General features: G+C 38.7%; 5 protein-coding genes across 5 annotated transcripts; 3 read left to right on the top strand and 2 right to left on the bottom strand.

Annotated features, from left to right (window-relative positions):
• Positions 1–15: 15 nt before the first annotated feature.
• Positions 16–1,311, bottom strand: MONOS_8331 (uncharacterized protein). The gene is made up of 4 exons (XM_067878736.1): positions 1,155–1,311; positions 872–1,094; positions 525–814; positions 16–432 (listed from the first exon to the last, which is right to left on the bottom strand). The coding sequence occupies exons 1-4, from the start codon at positions 1,275–1,277 to the stop codon at positions 154–156; spliced, it is 915 nt and encodes a 304-aa protein (XP_067730282.1). The 5' UTR covers positions 1,278–1,311; the 3' UTR covers positions 16–153.
• A 71-nt stretch (positions 1,312–1,382) lies between these two features.
• MONOS_8332 (uncharacterized protein) lies at positions 1,383–3,089 on the top strand (the record flags this gene model as incomplete). Its single annotated transcript, XM_067878737.1, has 2 exons — positions 1,383–1,445; positions 1,504–3,089. 2 exons carry the CDS (start codon positions 1,383–1,385, stop codon positions 2,989–2,991), a joined length of 1,551 nt encoding a protein of 516 aa, XP_067730281.1. The 3' UTR covers positions 2,992–3,089.
• A 146-nt stretch (positions 3,090–3,235) lies between these two features.
• On the bottom strand, positions 3,236–5,203 carry MONOS_8333 (Transcription initiation factor TFIIA large subunit). The gene is made up of 2 exons (XM_067878738.1): positions 3,514–5,203; positions 3,236–3,418 (listed from the first exon to the last, which is right to left on the bottom strand). Exon 1 carries the CDS (start codon positions 5,124–5,126, stop codon positions 3,546–3,548), a length of 1,581 nt encoding a protein of 526 aa, XP_067730280.1. The 5' UTR covers positions 5,127–5,203; the 3' UTR covers positions 3,236–3,418; positions 3,514–3,545.
• A 15-nt stretch (positions 5,204–5,218) lies between these two features.
• On the top strand, positions 5,219–6,397 carry MONOS_8334 (uncharacterized protein). The gene is made up of 2 exons (XM_067878739.1): positions 5,219–5,261; positions 5,342–6,397. The coding sequence occupies exons 1-2, from the start codon at positions 5,255–5,257 to the stop codon at positions 6,268–6,270; spliced, it is 936 nt and encodes a 311-aa protein (XP_067730279.1). The 5' UTR covers positions 5,219–5,254; the 3' UTR covers positions 6,271–6,397.
• Positions 6,398–6,482: 85 nt separating this feature from the next.
• On the top strand, positions 6,483–12,854 carry MONOS_8335 (putative Protein kinase domain; the record flags this gene model as incomplete). The annotated part of the gene is made up of 6 exons (XM_067878740.1): positions 6,483–6,602; positions 6,685–6,777; positions 7,039–7,115; positions 7,206–8,414; positions 8,565–12,026; positions 12,171–12,854. 6 exons carry the CDS (start codon positions 6,483–6,485, stop codon positions 12,451–12,453), a joined length of 5,244 nt encoding a protein of 1,747 aa, XP_067730278.1. The 3' UTR covers positions 12,454–12,854.
• Positions 12,855–13,012: the final 158 nt, after the last annotated feature.

Raw genomic sequence — 13,012 nt, 5'->3', positions numbered from 1 at the left:
AATGATTTAAAAATATTTCTTGCTAAATAAAACAATGTTTTTAACGAAAAAATCTAAAATCAACAACAGATTAACAAAATAGTTTATTTTTAAAGATTATTCGCTTTGATGCAAATTCAAAGATGCTTAAAATCCAACACGCGAGCATGACTCTCAAGTTGCAGTTACATCTTTTGCTTGAAGTTGAGAAACAATTTTAGGCTTCACTTTCCTTTCTCGTATTTCTTTCGATTTATTTTTTAATGAATCCTTATCTGACAAAACTCTTCCATAACCGTTAACTACGTGTGGTAAAGGAGCATCTTTCGTCATTTGGTGAATAAATTCTGGAAGAATGGGGGATGATACGCCCAAAGAAACCATTGAATGAAAATCGCCCAGTATATCATTTCCTTTCAAAGTAAGAGTAAACATCAGTTTAGGTGCTTCAAACTGTCAACGAAAAGCATTCATGCATTCATGCAAAAATACAAGTTTGTATTCAAAAATGAATAAAAAATAAAATAAAATAAAAAAATTTAAACCTTTAGCTCTATCTTTTTTAATATGCGGTGACGTTTCATAACATCATTTCTTTTTTTAGGATCAATATCATCACTTGTAATAATTCCAGATCGAAGCTGATTTCTATCAGAAATAGGACCAAATGAAGAATCTGCAATTTCTCTTCTTCTCTGTTCATTTAATGTTCCTCCAGGAATTCCAGGTTGATATGGTATTAATAAAGATGGTGGAATAGAAAATGGACTTATTGGTTCGCCAGTTGGCCTAAGCTGCATATTTTTCTTTGTTATAAAACGTGAAACCAGATAAGCTGAAAATGTAATCAAGATCGAGGATTTAATCTTTAAAATAAGTTAAGAAGACATACACAGATCTGTTGATTCATCAGAAGTCGTTTCAACATCAACTCCAACAACCAAAGATATTAAATCCAGTAGCAAAAATTTATATGGTCCTCTGACTGTTGTATGAATAAAAATAAACTCTTTCGAAGGAAACAACAAAATTAGAAGTCTACGCTTCATTTGATTATAAAATAGAAATGAACGACATAAAATCGGGCCATGTTCAATTCCAAATACTTTAGTATTCTAAATTTCCAAGTATAAAAAGGATATAATCCATAAGAAAAAGAAAAAACTAATTCACACGTGTTCAAAAAATATACGCAACTCTTTTTGTATTAGAGCTTGAAAAGATAGTGGATCAAATGAAGGACATTTTCCATTTAGAGACAGCACCTCCCACTTTGTTGAAGGTGTAAAAAGTGCCATGAAAAAAATTGTTTAAATATCAAAATAGAACTATATGACAAGATCATAAAAAATTCTTTTTGAATTTTGTGGAGTTTGTACCAGAACTTAAAGGAAAGTGAAAAGATGTTTACACCAACTAAAGAGCAAAATTTCATTTCTCCAACTGGCTCTCAAGATTCCCAGATGGTAGGTTCATATATAAATTTTCAATTCAAAAATTTTAATTAATTATTGATATCAAAAGATTATTGCTTCTCTCCAAAGGGAACTTTACGAATCGAAGCAAAAATGCAAGCAAGCTGAGCAATTACTTCAAGAAGCCCAACAGTCAGCTTCAAACACTCTTGCAAAAACAAGCCCAATCGCCCAACGCCTTCTTGGATCAAATTCATCTTCTTCTAATGTTGCAAATATTGGAACGTATGAAGAAGATAATGTTGCAGCTCTTAAAGCAGAGATTCAAGATCTCCATCAACAGCTTGCTCAGGCAAAGGAAGATAGATGGAATTCCATGTACAAGCAAGAATATGCAATGAGAGAAAAGGAAAGATTGTTTAAAGATCAATTAAGCACAAAAGAGCGCCAGATGGAAGAGCAGAGATTGCAGTTTCAGCAAGAAAACGATGCTCTTAGAAACGCAAAAAATGAGACATTACTCGAATGCTCTCAATTAAAAGCTGACTTGGAACGAACAACCAGACAATTAAAGGATGCAGAAGAAGAAATAAAAAGATTGAGGCATGAAGATAGAAAAGCAAAAAATGAGTTAACAGATTTCGAATATCAATTAGCTCGTACATCAACATCACTTGGCTTTTCACGACAAGAAGAGGAAGAAAGAAAAAGAGATATCCTTGGTGGTGAATCACTCGCAGAAAATCCATTTGACAAGGTCAAGCAGACATCTGAGCCATCTGCCTCGCAGAGCGCTAGTGGAGATTCGAAGGAGAAAACACTAAAGAAAGAGTTGTCAAATGCTGATCACTCATCAACGACCACAACTCACATCCAGCTGGCATTGCTGTGGGAAGCAACCAGAATGAACGAGAAGGAAAAGGAAGGGCTTCGCAAGGAAAAAGAAGCAGAGGTGCTGAGTGCAACTCGTGTGCTGGAGGAGCAGCGGAAGAAGGAAAGAATGCTCGCAACAGAGGAAGTCAGTCGTGTTGAGCAGAAATGGAAGAACGAGCTGGCGAACAAGACTCAGCGGATGCGCGACGAGATCACAAAACTGGAGCGTGAGAAGAACGAAGCAGAAGAAGAGGCAGCGCGCGAGCGGACGATGCGGATGGAGATGACTTCATCGTTTATGAGTTTGACTGCTCCGATCGCAAAGCATCTCTTGAATTCGACTGTTCCTGCTTTCTCTTCTGCTTCTCTTTCTTCTTCTGATTACGGGCAGCACATGCAGACATATCCTCGCCCTTCGAACAATTCGATGGAAAGCACACAAAGAACTGTTTCTTCATTTTCTTCTTTTGTTGTGCCAGGAAATACTCCTGAAAGAACTAACATTCAAGCCTCTTCTTTTGAAACACCCAAACATTCACAAGAGTCGAACGAGCAAAACAGATTCACTTCTCCCGAGCCTTCAACTGCTGCATCTACTCGTTCTTCTGCTCCTTCAGCGCAGAATTTGCCTCCATCGCCTCGTCAATCAGCCTTTTCCTCTTCATCCTTTTCCTCTTCTCCCTCTTCGTCTTCCTCTGTTGAAGAAGGAGAAAGTGAATCTTAGTTTTATGCTGTTTCATTAACATTTCATTTTCATTGAATTGCGCATATGTTCTTTCTTATGCTGTTTTTTTCTTTTCAAAAAACACCAAAACTCCTTTTATTTATTGTAAAAGGCTTTCTCTTTATAAAAAAACATTAAACCAATATGTTTACAAATTTTAAACAAATGCATTCGTTTTAGTTGAAAAGATGTTAAAACAATGAAGTATAAACATTCCCTGATTTAAAAATGATGCAATTGGAAGAAAAGCACAACATATTCAAATATTGTAAATTTCAATGTTTGATACAATTCCCATAAAAAAGCAAGAATATGAAATTGAACGTAATGGAATAAAAAGAAAACGGAAAAAATAAATTCACAAATAAAATTTTTACTATTCTGAAAATTTGGTCAAATCATTAGAAATCATATCTTATCTAAATATCTGCATTCCAACAAAAAAAATAAAAAAAAAAACGGAAAGAATAAGAAAAATTGTTATCTAATCTTGTGAAATATGTTTATTAATATTTATCATACTACCATCGCACAAATATCCCTGTTCCTTTTGCTCATTTCGTAAACAGTAGTTCCGCCACACACTTTGTGAACACGTGGTCGCAGCCATTCAATCGCATAATTCCATCCTTCAAATAATATGTGTGTTTGTCTCCCTTTCGCTTGTTCCGCTCGAGTTGACACAGAACAATGTTCTCCGTTTCAAACGGCTCCTCTTCTGGCTGTGAATCATCACTTAGTGACTCTACGTCATCATCTTCACCTCCTTCTGATTCAAGATGGCTGGAGGAAGAGGACGCAGAAGAAGATGAAGGCGAAGGCGAAGGTAAAGAAGAAGAAGATGATGATGATGATGAAGCTAAAGATGAAGACAAGTGTTGTGTGTGAGATGATTCTGCTGAAGATGCATCCTCTGCTTCAGCAGTGTGTGACAGTGCAGAGGAAGACAAATGATTCGGACGAGATGAAGTGAGTCTGCTGTTTTCCTCTGAAGAAGCAGAAGCAGATGTCTGCAACGAACCTCTGCCTTTCCCATCCAGCAGACTTGAAGTGGTCAATGGAATTGGCCGTTCAGTATTTGGCGTGATTTGCCTGTATAATTCTGGCGGAAGCTCCTCCCTCATCTTTCCGCCACTTATATGCCCTCCCAATGCGGAAATCATTCCTTCTTCATTTAACAATTTCGGGCGCTTCTCTCCTGCCCATAGACTTTGCTCATTCTTTCCAGAAGTTTCAACTTCCTCCTCCTCTTCTTCCTCTTCCTCTTCCTCCTCTTCATAATCTTCTGCTTCCTTATTTGAAGCTCCAGACGATGAATTTTGTTTAGCTTCCTTTTTCTCCTTCAATTTCGCTGCTAAAAGCAACAACTCTTTCTGTGTTAGTTTATGCTTTCCTATCTGTATTGTTTGAGAATTGTTGGTTGGTAATGATGTGTTTGGATCTTTTGAAACTGATGTTGAATTAACTACCGGAGCTGTCAATTCACTGCGCGTTCTTCGCTGGGGCATCTCTGCTTGTTGAATGCTTGAAGATGTTTCTTGAAGAGAAGTATCGTCAATTCCATCCCCATCTAATTGAGGAATTGTTCGATCTCCATTTTGGTTTTGTTGATTACCCTGAGACAGCATGTATGGAAGTTGCGCCTGTGGAAGCGAATATCCTCTTGCATTAATAGGAATCGATATTTGTTCGTGTTGTTGCGTTTGCGAAAGTGGGTGAGGTCCAGGATGATGAGGAAAGCTTTGTGTTGGATTTATAAGTTGATTTGAATTTGCTGTGCTTTGATAAGGAAGTGAAAACTGAGGTGCTGACGCAAGCTGTTGAGGCATAGGAAATTGATGTTGAGGTTGGTGGGGCATAAATGCAACTCCCATTTGCCTTGGAGGTTCTGGTTGTGTTGTTACGATATTCATATATGGAAGAAGCGGCTGCTCCATTGAACGATCCTTTGGAGCAAGTAATGCCTCTGAGACGATGATTTTTTGCTTCCATCTCTGTGCTAAGTCTGTAGCAAATTTTTTCCCCTCATTTGGCTTGTCAAATTCTCTGGAAGCGTAAGTTATCACGTCCTGGACAACGTTAAAATATAAATCAGATGCTGCTTTTCTAAGTAGTGACTGTTTTTCTCTGCTCATTAAACAACATGAAAAATTGAAATGAAAAGTTTTGGATCGATAGATAAAATACTATGTGGGAATTTTATTATATGCATAAATCCCCCTTTTGCACAAGATCAAATTTTGACAATAAATATTTTATAAATATGCCGAGTATGCAACATGTTTTCGTCATTCTCAATTGATCATTCACTTTGTTTTTTAACATCTTTAATATTAATTTATGTTTACAGTATTTGGAGCGAATATTCAGGCTGGTGAAAAGTATGAAAAAACTGTGCCAACAAATCGTCTCATTCATGTGACAGGAGCTTGCTTGATGGATCCAAAGGATGGAAAGGCTACACTTTCGTTTTTGCTCGATGATACATATTTTCCAATCTGTCATTTGTCACATGATGGTGCACCAAATGTTCGTCTTCAATTCATTTTTGAACAAGACGAGAAAATCAAGGCACAGGTTACCGGATCATGCGGAATTTGTTTGACTGGATTTGAAGAAGATATGCCATCGGATCCACTTGACGGCATGAATCTTGATGACGACGATGAAGATGAAGAGATGTCAGAAGATGAAATGAAGCTTCCAGGAAATAAGCGTTTGAAGCTTGAAGATTTTGACAGTGACAGTGATGAAGAAGATGAGGAATATGATGAAGATGAAGATATTGATTTGGATGACGAAGACGATTCTGATGATTTAGACGAAGAGGAGGAGGAAGATGAAGAAGAAGAAAGTGATGAGGAAGATGAAGGAAAGGGAACTAAAGGTTTGTCGATTAAACCACAATTCCCCAAAAAGGAAAAGAAATCCTTAGCTCAATTGGAAGCTCCAAAGAAAAAGAAAGAAGAAAAAGGTAACAAAAATGAAAAGAAAGAAAAGAAAGAAGAGAAACCAAAGGAAAAGCCAGCCGAGAAAAAGCAAAAAGAAGAAAAACCAAAAAGCGAAGAAAAGAAACCAGAAAAGAAGGAGGATCAGAAAAGCGTTAAATGCCCTGAATGTGGAAAATCATTTGGAACAGAGGCTGGAATGAACCAACACAGACAGCAAAAACATTCATCAGAATCTGAACAAGGAAAATCAAAAAAGAGTGAAGCAAAAGTTGTTAAAGGAAAGGCACCAGCAGCAAATGCTCCATCAAAAAATGAGAAAAAGAATTAAATATTAAAAATTTTAAACAAAAAATATTTTTTTGCTTTTGTCTGTGCTGCAAATTTTTTAATCAATTGCATTTTACATTAAAACACTTCACAATAAAGAAAGAATTGTAATTTATTTTTTAATAAAACGAGATAATAATTTTTTAAAAAGTTAACAAAGATCAAAACTTTTTCAAGGAGTTATTATGGTTGGATCATTTGATTTCATTGTCAATGTCTGCCCCCTCAGCTACCCGAAGGCAGCAAACTACGCAACGAGGGGAAAATAAAAAGATTATAACCAGGGCAGATTTTGATGAAGAAGTGGAAATTGGGCGAGGTGCATTTGGAACAGTATGTTTTATTTTATAAATGAATATTAAATTTTCTCTTTTTCTTTAAATGGCTTGTAATTCTGGTGTAACTTTTTATTCAGGTTTATAGAGTTCGTTATAAAGAAACTGGACAACGTTATGCCCTTAAAGAAATGGATAAGCACAGAATTAAACAATTTGGAAAAGAACAAGCAGTTTTTTCCGAAAAAAAGATAATGGCGAAATTGGACCATCCGAATATCATTAAATTTTTTGCAGCGTTCCAATCAGGACATTGTCTTTGTTTGTTTTTTTCTTTTTATTCAAATGAACAGTTAATGTTTTATATCTTTTTCTAAGATTTTGTAAATGAATTGGGGTCGTATAATCTTTCTGTGTTTTCAAAAGTTTGCAATTTTAATTGATTTTCTATGTTTATTTGGATTATCTTAATATGTTTTATAAATATTTTTAAGAAGCAACTTTCATTTGAAGCAATTAAATTTTTGTCAGCCGAGTTAATTGATGTTGTTGACTATTTGCATCAAATGAGGTTTATATACTTTGTGAGAGCTATTCTTAAAATATAATATTTACCTTCCAATGATTGATGTTCTTTTACCAAATTATGATTTTCTATCAGAATTGTTCATCGTGATATCAAACCAGAGAACATACTCATAAGTATGGATGGACATGTGCGCTTAACTGACTTTGGAACAGCAAAAGAGCTCGATTCTGCATCAGGCGCATCAAGCAACGCAAGTTGTGCAGGGGCGAGTCCAGGTGTCGCTCGCAGTGGCAATTCATCGTCTGCCATGCACGAGCGCCACACAGCTGGGCCGCTGCCGACGTTTGTGGGCTCTCCGCTTTATGTGTCGCCTGAGATGCTGAGAGGTGATGCAGTCGAAGAGAAGAGCGACGTGTGGGGCATTGGCTGTGTGCTGTACTTTTTGTGCTGTGGCAGGCCGCCCTTTGGAGGGTCGACAGAATATCTTGTGTTTCAGAACATTCAGAAGGGGGTTGTGAGGTTCACTGGGATGCACAGTGCAGAGAAGCGGAGGAGAAGGAGAGAGGAGAGGAGGAATCAGCGGAAGGGGGGTGAGGCGTCTGATGAAGATGAACTGGACAGTTTGGAGGGAGATGAAAGTGAAGATGATGACGACGAAGAGGAGGAAGAGGAGGAGGAGGAAGATGATAATGACGGAAAAGATGAGGATGATGCTGATAGTAATGTTGATGATAAGGACAATGAAGAAGGGGATGAGGAGGAGGAGGAAGAAGAAGAAGAAGAATATGAAGAAGGAACTGATGAGAAATCATCAGCAGCAGATGAGCCGAATAGATTGCCTGAAGACAGCGAAGAAGATGGAACAGAACCTTCTCAAAAGCAGAGAAATAACAATTCAAAAAACAAGACTGCTTCAAATAGTAAAACTTCAACGAACACAACAAATTCATCTTCAACAAATCCAAACACAATCAAAGGACAAACCAATGGAGTGAATGCACAAAGCCACAAAAGCAGCTCATCATACAGAAAGCGAAAGAGAAAGAAGCAGAACAGCACGCCTTGTTTCTCTGCTGAGATGATCTCGCTGATTAAGCAGCTGATTGTTCTGGACCCGAAAAAGCGCCTGTCGATGCACGAGGCAAAAAACCACCCTTTTTTCAGAGGAATCGACTGGAATACTCTTTCAAGACAGCCAGCGCCTGCTGAACTGCTGCCTTCTTCTTTTTCTTCTTCTTCGTCTTCTTCGTCTTCTCCTACGCCTTCTCGTGTGATATGTCCTGTTCCTGAGCACATTGGAGTGTTTCCAACACAGCTGAGGACAGGCTCTTCTACTACTCCGTTTGCTTTTTAATTTTCACTTTTTCCCTTCAAATTATTTTATTTGTTTATTTTATTCAATTTATTGAATATTTCATTTATTTGTTGTTTTCTTCAATTGTTTAAAACATTATTCATTTCATGTTCACATACCATTAATGCTGTGTGAAGTGCTGCTTCTGCCCCAAAGATGTCTCGTCCAATGCCTCCACCATCACTCCCTGAGTCATCCTCTTCCTCCTTCATTCATTCACCCTCTGCGTCATCATCTTCTTCCTCTTCTTCCTCTTCTTCCTCTTCTTCCTCCTCTCTTTCTTCCTCCATCTCCACTTCTTTCTCTCGCCCAAATGCCAACAAATCTCTCTTCCCTCAGCTCAGCATCGATCTCATCGAATATCTGACAGACCCAACAACTGCCCATCGTCTTGTCTTCCCCGTCGCCTTCAATCCATTCCACCACATTCAACGAAGAGAAGGAGAGGGAAGAGACAGAGAGAGAGAAAGAGAGAGAGAGAGAGACAAAGAGAGGGATAGAGAAAGAGAAAGAGAAAGTGGAGGAGGAGAAAGGGCTGATGCGAATGAGCGTTCAGAAGATCCAAAATGGAGTCTGTTGTATTCAACATCGTCGATGCAGCAGCTTTCAAGTGTCACATCATCTGTTAATAGTATGTTAGCATCATCTTCTTCTTCCTCTTCTTCTTCCTTTTCCTCTTCTTCTTCCTCTTCCTCTTCTTCAATTGCTTCACCTCATTTGTCTCCAATCAGAACTAATTCACCCACATCAATGCAACACACCACACTTCAGCATTCTCATTCTCTTTTATCTTCTTCTTCCTCTTCCTCCTCTTCCTCTTCCTCCTCTTCCTCTTCCTCCTCTTCCTCTTCCTCCTCATCTCTTTCTTCTTCTTCTTCTTCTTCTTCTTCCAGTTCATCTCCAAAGAGTTCATCAGAATCCATCTCTCTTCTTATCCCTCCCATCCCTTTCTTCAGCGAAGATCAGCTGAGAGTGCTGTTCCCGCTTCCTATTCTGAGGATTGTGCAGGGATCTGACCCTCAACTAGCCATCACCACTTCTTATTCTTCCTCTTCTTCTTCCTCATTCACCCCTTCCTCTTCTTCAATTTCTGCTTCTGCATCTCCTTCGCCTTCGCCTTCTTTTTCGTCTTCTTCTTCTCATCCACAGCTGTCTTTCGGTGAGCTTCCTGTATCAACCCATTCGTCTTCTTCATCTTCTCCTCCTCCTTCTAACCAGCAATCATCCTCAAACTTTCCTGCACTTCATTCAATCTCTTCACATCAACAGCTGTCATCGTCATCATCACCTTCTTCTTCTTCTGTCTCATCCACACAAACACCAAATTCTCCTTCATTCACATCATCCTCCTCATCTTCTTCTTCTTCAACCTCTTCGGTTTCTCCTTCCTCTCCCACTTCATCAACCTCCTCGCCCAACCAGCAGTTCTCTCCTTTCTCTTCTCATTCCACCCCTTCTCCTCCTCAATCGCCCCAACAGCAGCCTTCTCAGCCTCCACAGACAAATCAAAGAACTCTTTCCGTTGGCAGTCGTGCTGCTTCCAACACATTCGCCTCTTCTTCCTTCTCTTCTTCTTCTTCTTCTTCTAATCAGACAATATCATCCAGATCTACTTCTTTAATAGCACCATCATCATCTTCCTCATTCTCTTCTTCTTCCTCCTCCTCCTCTTCCTCTTCCTCTTCTGGTTCCTATTCTCTGTTTAACTCTCTCTTTGGCACGCAGAAACCTGATGATCAGCTGCTTTCTTTTGTTCGCCATGTTCATATCAGAATAGCAGAATACGACATTCTGAAGCAGCTCACCACAAAACCTGCTCCTTCACAATCACAATCTCCTCCGTCGCCTCTGAGTCGTTCTTCTTCTTCTATTTCATCATCATCTTCCTCTTCCTCTTCCTCTTCTTCATCAACTGGCTGTCTGCCATCTGCTCAAATGATTCACTCGCCTCGGTCACTTCATTCTGGCGAGCATTCACAAACACAATCAACATCAGCTTCTTTCTCCCCCTCTTCTTCTTCTTCTTCTGTTTCAGATGCATCAGCATCTTCTTCTTCTTCCTCTTCTCCCTCTCATCTGAATCAATCCGCTTCAAATTCAAATATATCTTCTCAATCCACATCCAACACCTCTTCACAGTCAACATTTTCTTCTTCCACTTCATCCTCCTCCTCCTCTTCTTCTTTTAAGTCTTCATCATCTGAAGTTCTGAATGACCCGAGTCTTGTTTCAATGGCTGCCTATCTCGACATCAGCCTTCCATCAGAGCCAGCCTCCCCTCAGGAGACAGACGAAGACTCTTTTGTGCACATTCTTCTGCCACCGGCTGATGCTGACCCACTCTTCCCTGCTTCACCCACATACACACTCATTCCTTCATCATCCTCTTCTTCTTCATCCTCCTCAATCAATTCTGAATCTTCCTTAGCCATTTCTCCTCGTTCCATCTCTCGTTCCTCTTCTTCCTCTTCTTCCTCTTCTTCCTCTTCTTCCTCTTCCTCCTCCACCACACACACAGGCGCATCTGCACAGACGCAGACAGCTCTCATTCGGAATCTCCTCACACTCATCAGCAGACTCAACGAAGCACTCTCCTTCAGCATCACTGTGAAGGCAACCCCTTCTCTCACTGGCTCTTATGCAGAGAATAATAATAATAATATTAATGCTAATTCTTCTTCTTCTTCTTCTCTTTCTTCTCTTTCTTCTTCTTCTCTTTCTTCTTCTTCTCTTTCTTCTCTTTCTTCTTCTTCAACTGCTTCTGGTTCGTCTGGTTCTGCTTCAGCAGCATCGTTGTCTTCAATGTGTTCTTCTCCTCTGACACGTGGAGGGAGCAAAACGAAGTTTGTCAGCCTTCTTTCGCAGTACACGACTGAAGAAAGAAGAGAAAGAAGGAGGAAAAGAAGGATTTTCATTGAGAGACGCTTTGAAAAGATGAAAAGGAAGAGAGAGAAGAGAGAGAAGAGAGAAAGAGAAGAGGAAGAAAAATTGCAAAAGGAAGAGCGGATGCAATCAGAAGACAAACAACGTAGTATTACTTTGAGAAAACATAGAGGAGCTGTTGTGTTTCAATTGGACAGTGGAACAGATATTTCTGATTATGATGATGATGATGACAATGACAATGAAGGAGGAGGAGGAGGAGGAGATGAGAATGATGGAAGTCTACTGAGTTTGTTTGATGCAGAAGAAGAGGAAGACATCAGTGGAACTGAAACATCTGTGGCAGAAAGTGAAAGTGAGGAAGATGGGAGTGAGGATGAAGACAAAGAGGAAAACAGGTTAAAAAATAATAGAGCTGAAAGAGGAGCTAATAATGCACGACAAATGAATGAAAATCACAATGAGAATGGAATGACTGAGTCTAACTCCAAATTGCCATCTGAATATTCAGCTGAGCAGAGCAATGATAATAAAAACAAAGGAAAAAAAACAGTCTCCAATGAAATGAATAGCAACATCAAAAAGAAAGCAGAAAAAGAAGTGTTTCAGTTTGATAAGAGAGAAGAGTCTCCTGTTCAGCCGCAATCGAGTCTTCTGCCTTCTCCTTTCAGTTTTGTTCGCCCGAAGGTCCAACAGCGAGGAATGATTGCAAGAAGGTGTGCGATAATTAACTTTTTTTGAAATGTTCAAAATTTTTTAATGTTTTTTTTTTTTCTGTCTATTTTTTTTTATTTGTTTATTTGAAATATTTGTGCATTGACGTATGTATATATATTCCTTTGTTTTCCACTCCATTTCAGACTTTCTGGGCAGTTTCCGCAGCAGCGTCTGCATCAGCGGCAGTTGAGTGCCACCGACGCCCTTGGCACCTATTCATCTTCATTGTCTGCTGGGCGCCTGGCTTCTTCTGCCTCGCCTGACTCACCCAGAACACTCCACACATTCTCCTCCTCTTCCACCACAAACATGTCAAATGCTTCTAAAAATGCTGCTGCTTTCGCTTCTGCCCCTTCTTCCGCGCAGCTTCCTTTGGCTGTCTCGAACACCTCGCCTGCTGAGATAACTTCATTTCCTGTTCATTGAAGTTTTGAGTGGAACACATAGAGAAAGCAATCAACTTGTGTTTATTTCAGTTTTCTCAGATCTTTCATGATATGTTTTTTTTTCTGCGCCTCGTTTTGATGACTAATTATTGTATTGTTTTTATTTCAATTGTTTTGAGTAGATTTGCATATGTTTTTACACTTCAAATTTTTTTTATTCAGCTGAATGATTTGTACACTTTGTCTTCTTATATTTCTATTCATCTAGCCCAATAGATGTTATAAATGATGCTTGCAAGTTTCGAAGGTACACAGTTTTTTATTAGGTTTAACTTTATCCGCTTATTGAAACGGATAATCTTTTTGTATATGAATTTGTTTGGAATGTTGTTTTTTAAAAAATACTTGTAAAAAAAATGAAAAATACAATGCAATACTCAATTAATTCTGAAATTGAACATAAAATTATCACATATTTCATATTTCTTATTTGTTTGCTTGAATTTTCAAAGGAATCCAAATTAGAAATAATATGACGAATTATTAACATAATATGGTTAGCAAAGAAATTTTATTTTTGCTCTTGAGTATCTTCTGCA

The sequence above is a fragment of the Monocercomonoides exilis genome (assembly GCF_001643675.1).
Source record: "Monocercomonoides exilis strain PA203 chromosome Unknown scaffold14-1859848, whole genome shotgun sequence".
In the NCBI taxonomy this organism is placed as follows: Eukaryota; Preaxostyla; order Oxymonadida; family Polymastigidae; genus Monocercomonoides; species Monocercomonoides exilis.
This window is presented reverse-complemented; position numbering and strand designations above follow the sequence as displayed.

Bases quoted from the DNA above. Each gene is read 5' to 3' on its own strand.
- MONOS_8331 (XM_067878736.1), bottom strand. From the start codon at position 1,277: ATGGCACTTTTTACACCTTCAACAAAGTGGGAGGTGCTGTCTCTAAAT. The intron at 815-871 runs GTATGTCTTCTT...TTACATTTTCAG, and splicing joins TGATGAATCAACAGATCTGT to CTTATCTGGTTTCACGTTTT. The intron at 433-524 runs GTTTAAATTTTT...TTTCGTTGACAG, and splicing joins TAAAAAAGATAGAGCTAAAG to TTTGAAGCACCTAAACTGAT.
- MONOS_8333 (XM_067878738.1), bottom strand. From the start codon at position 5,126: ATGAGCAGAGAAAAACAGTCACTACTTAGAAAAGCAGCATCTGATTTA.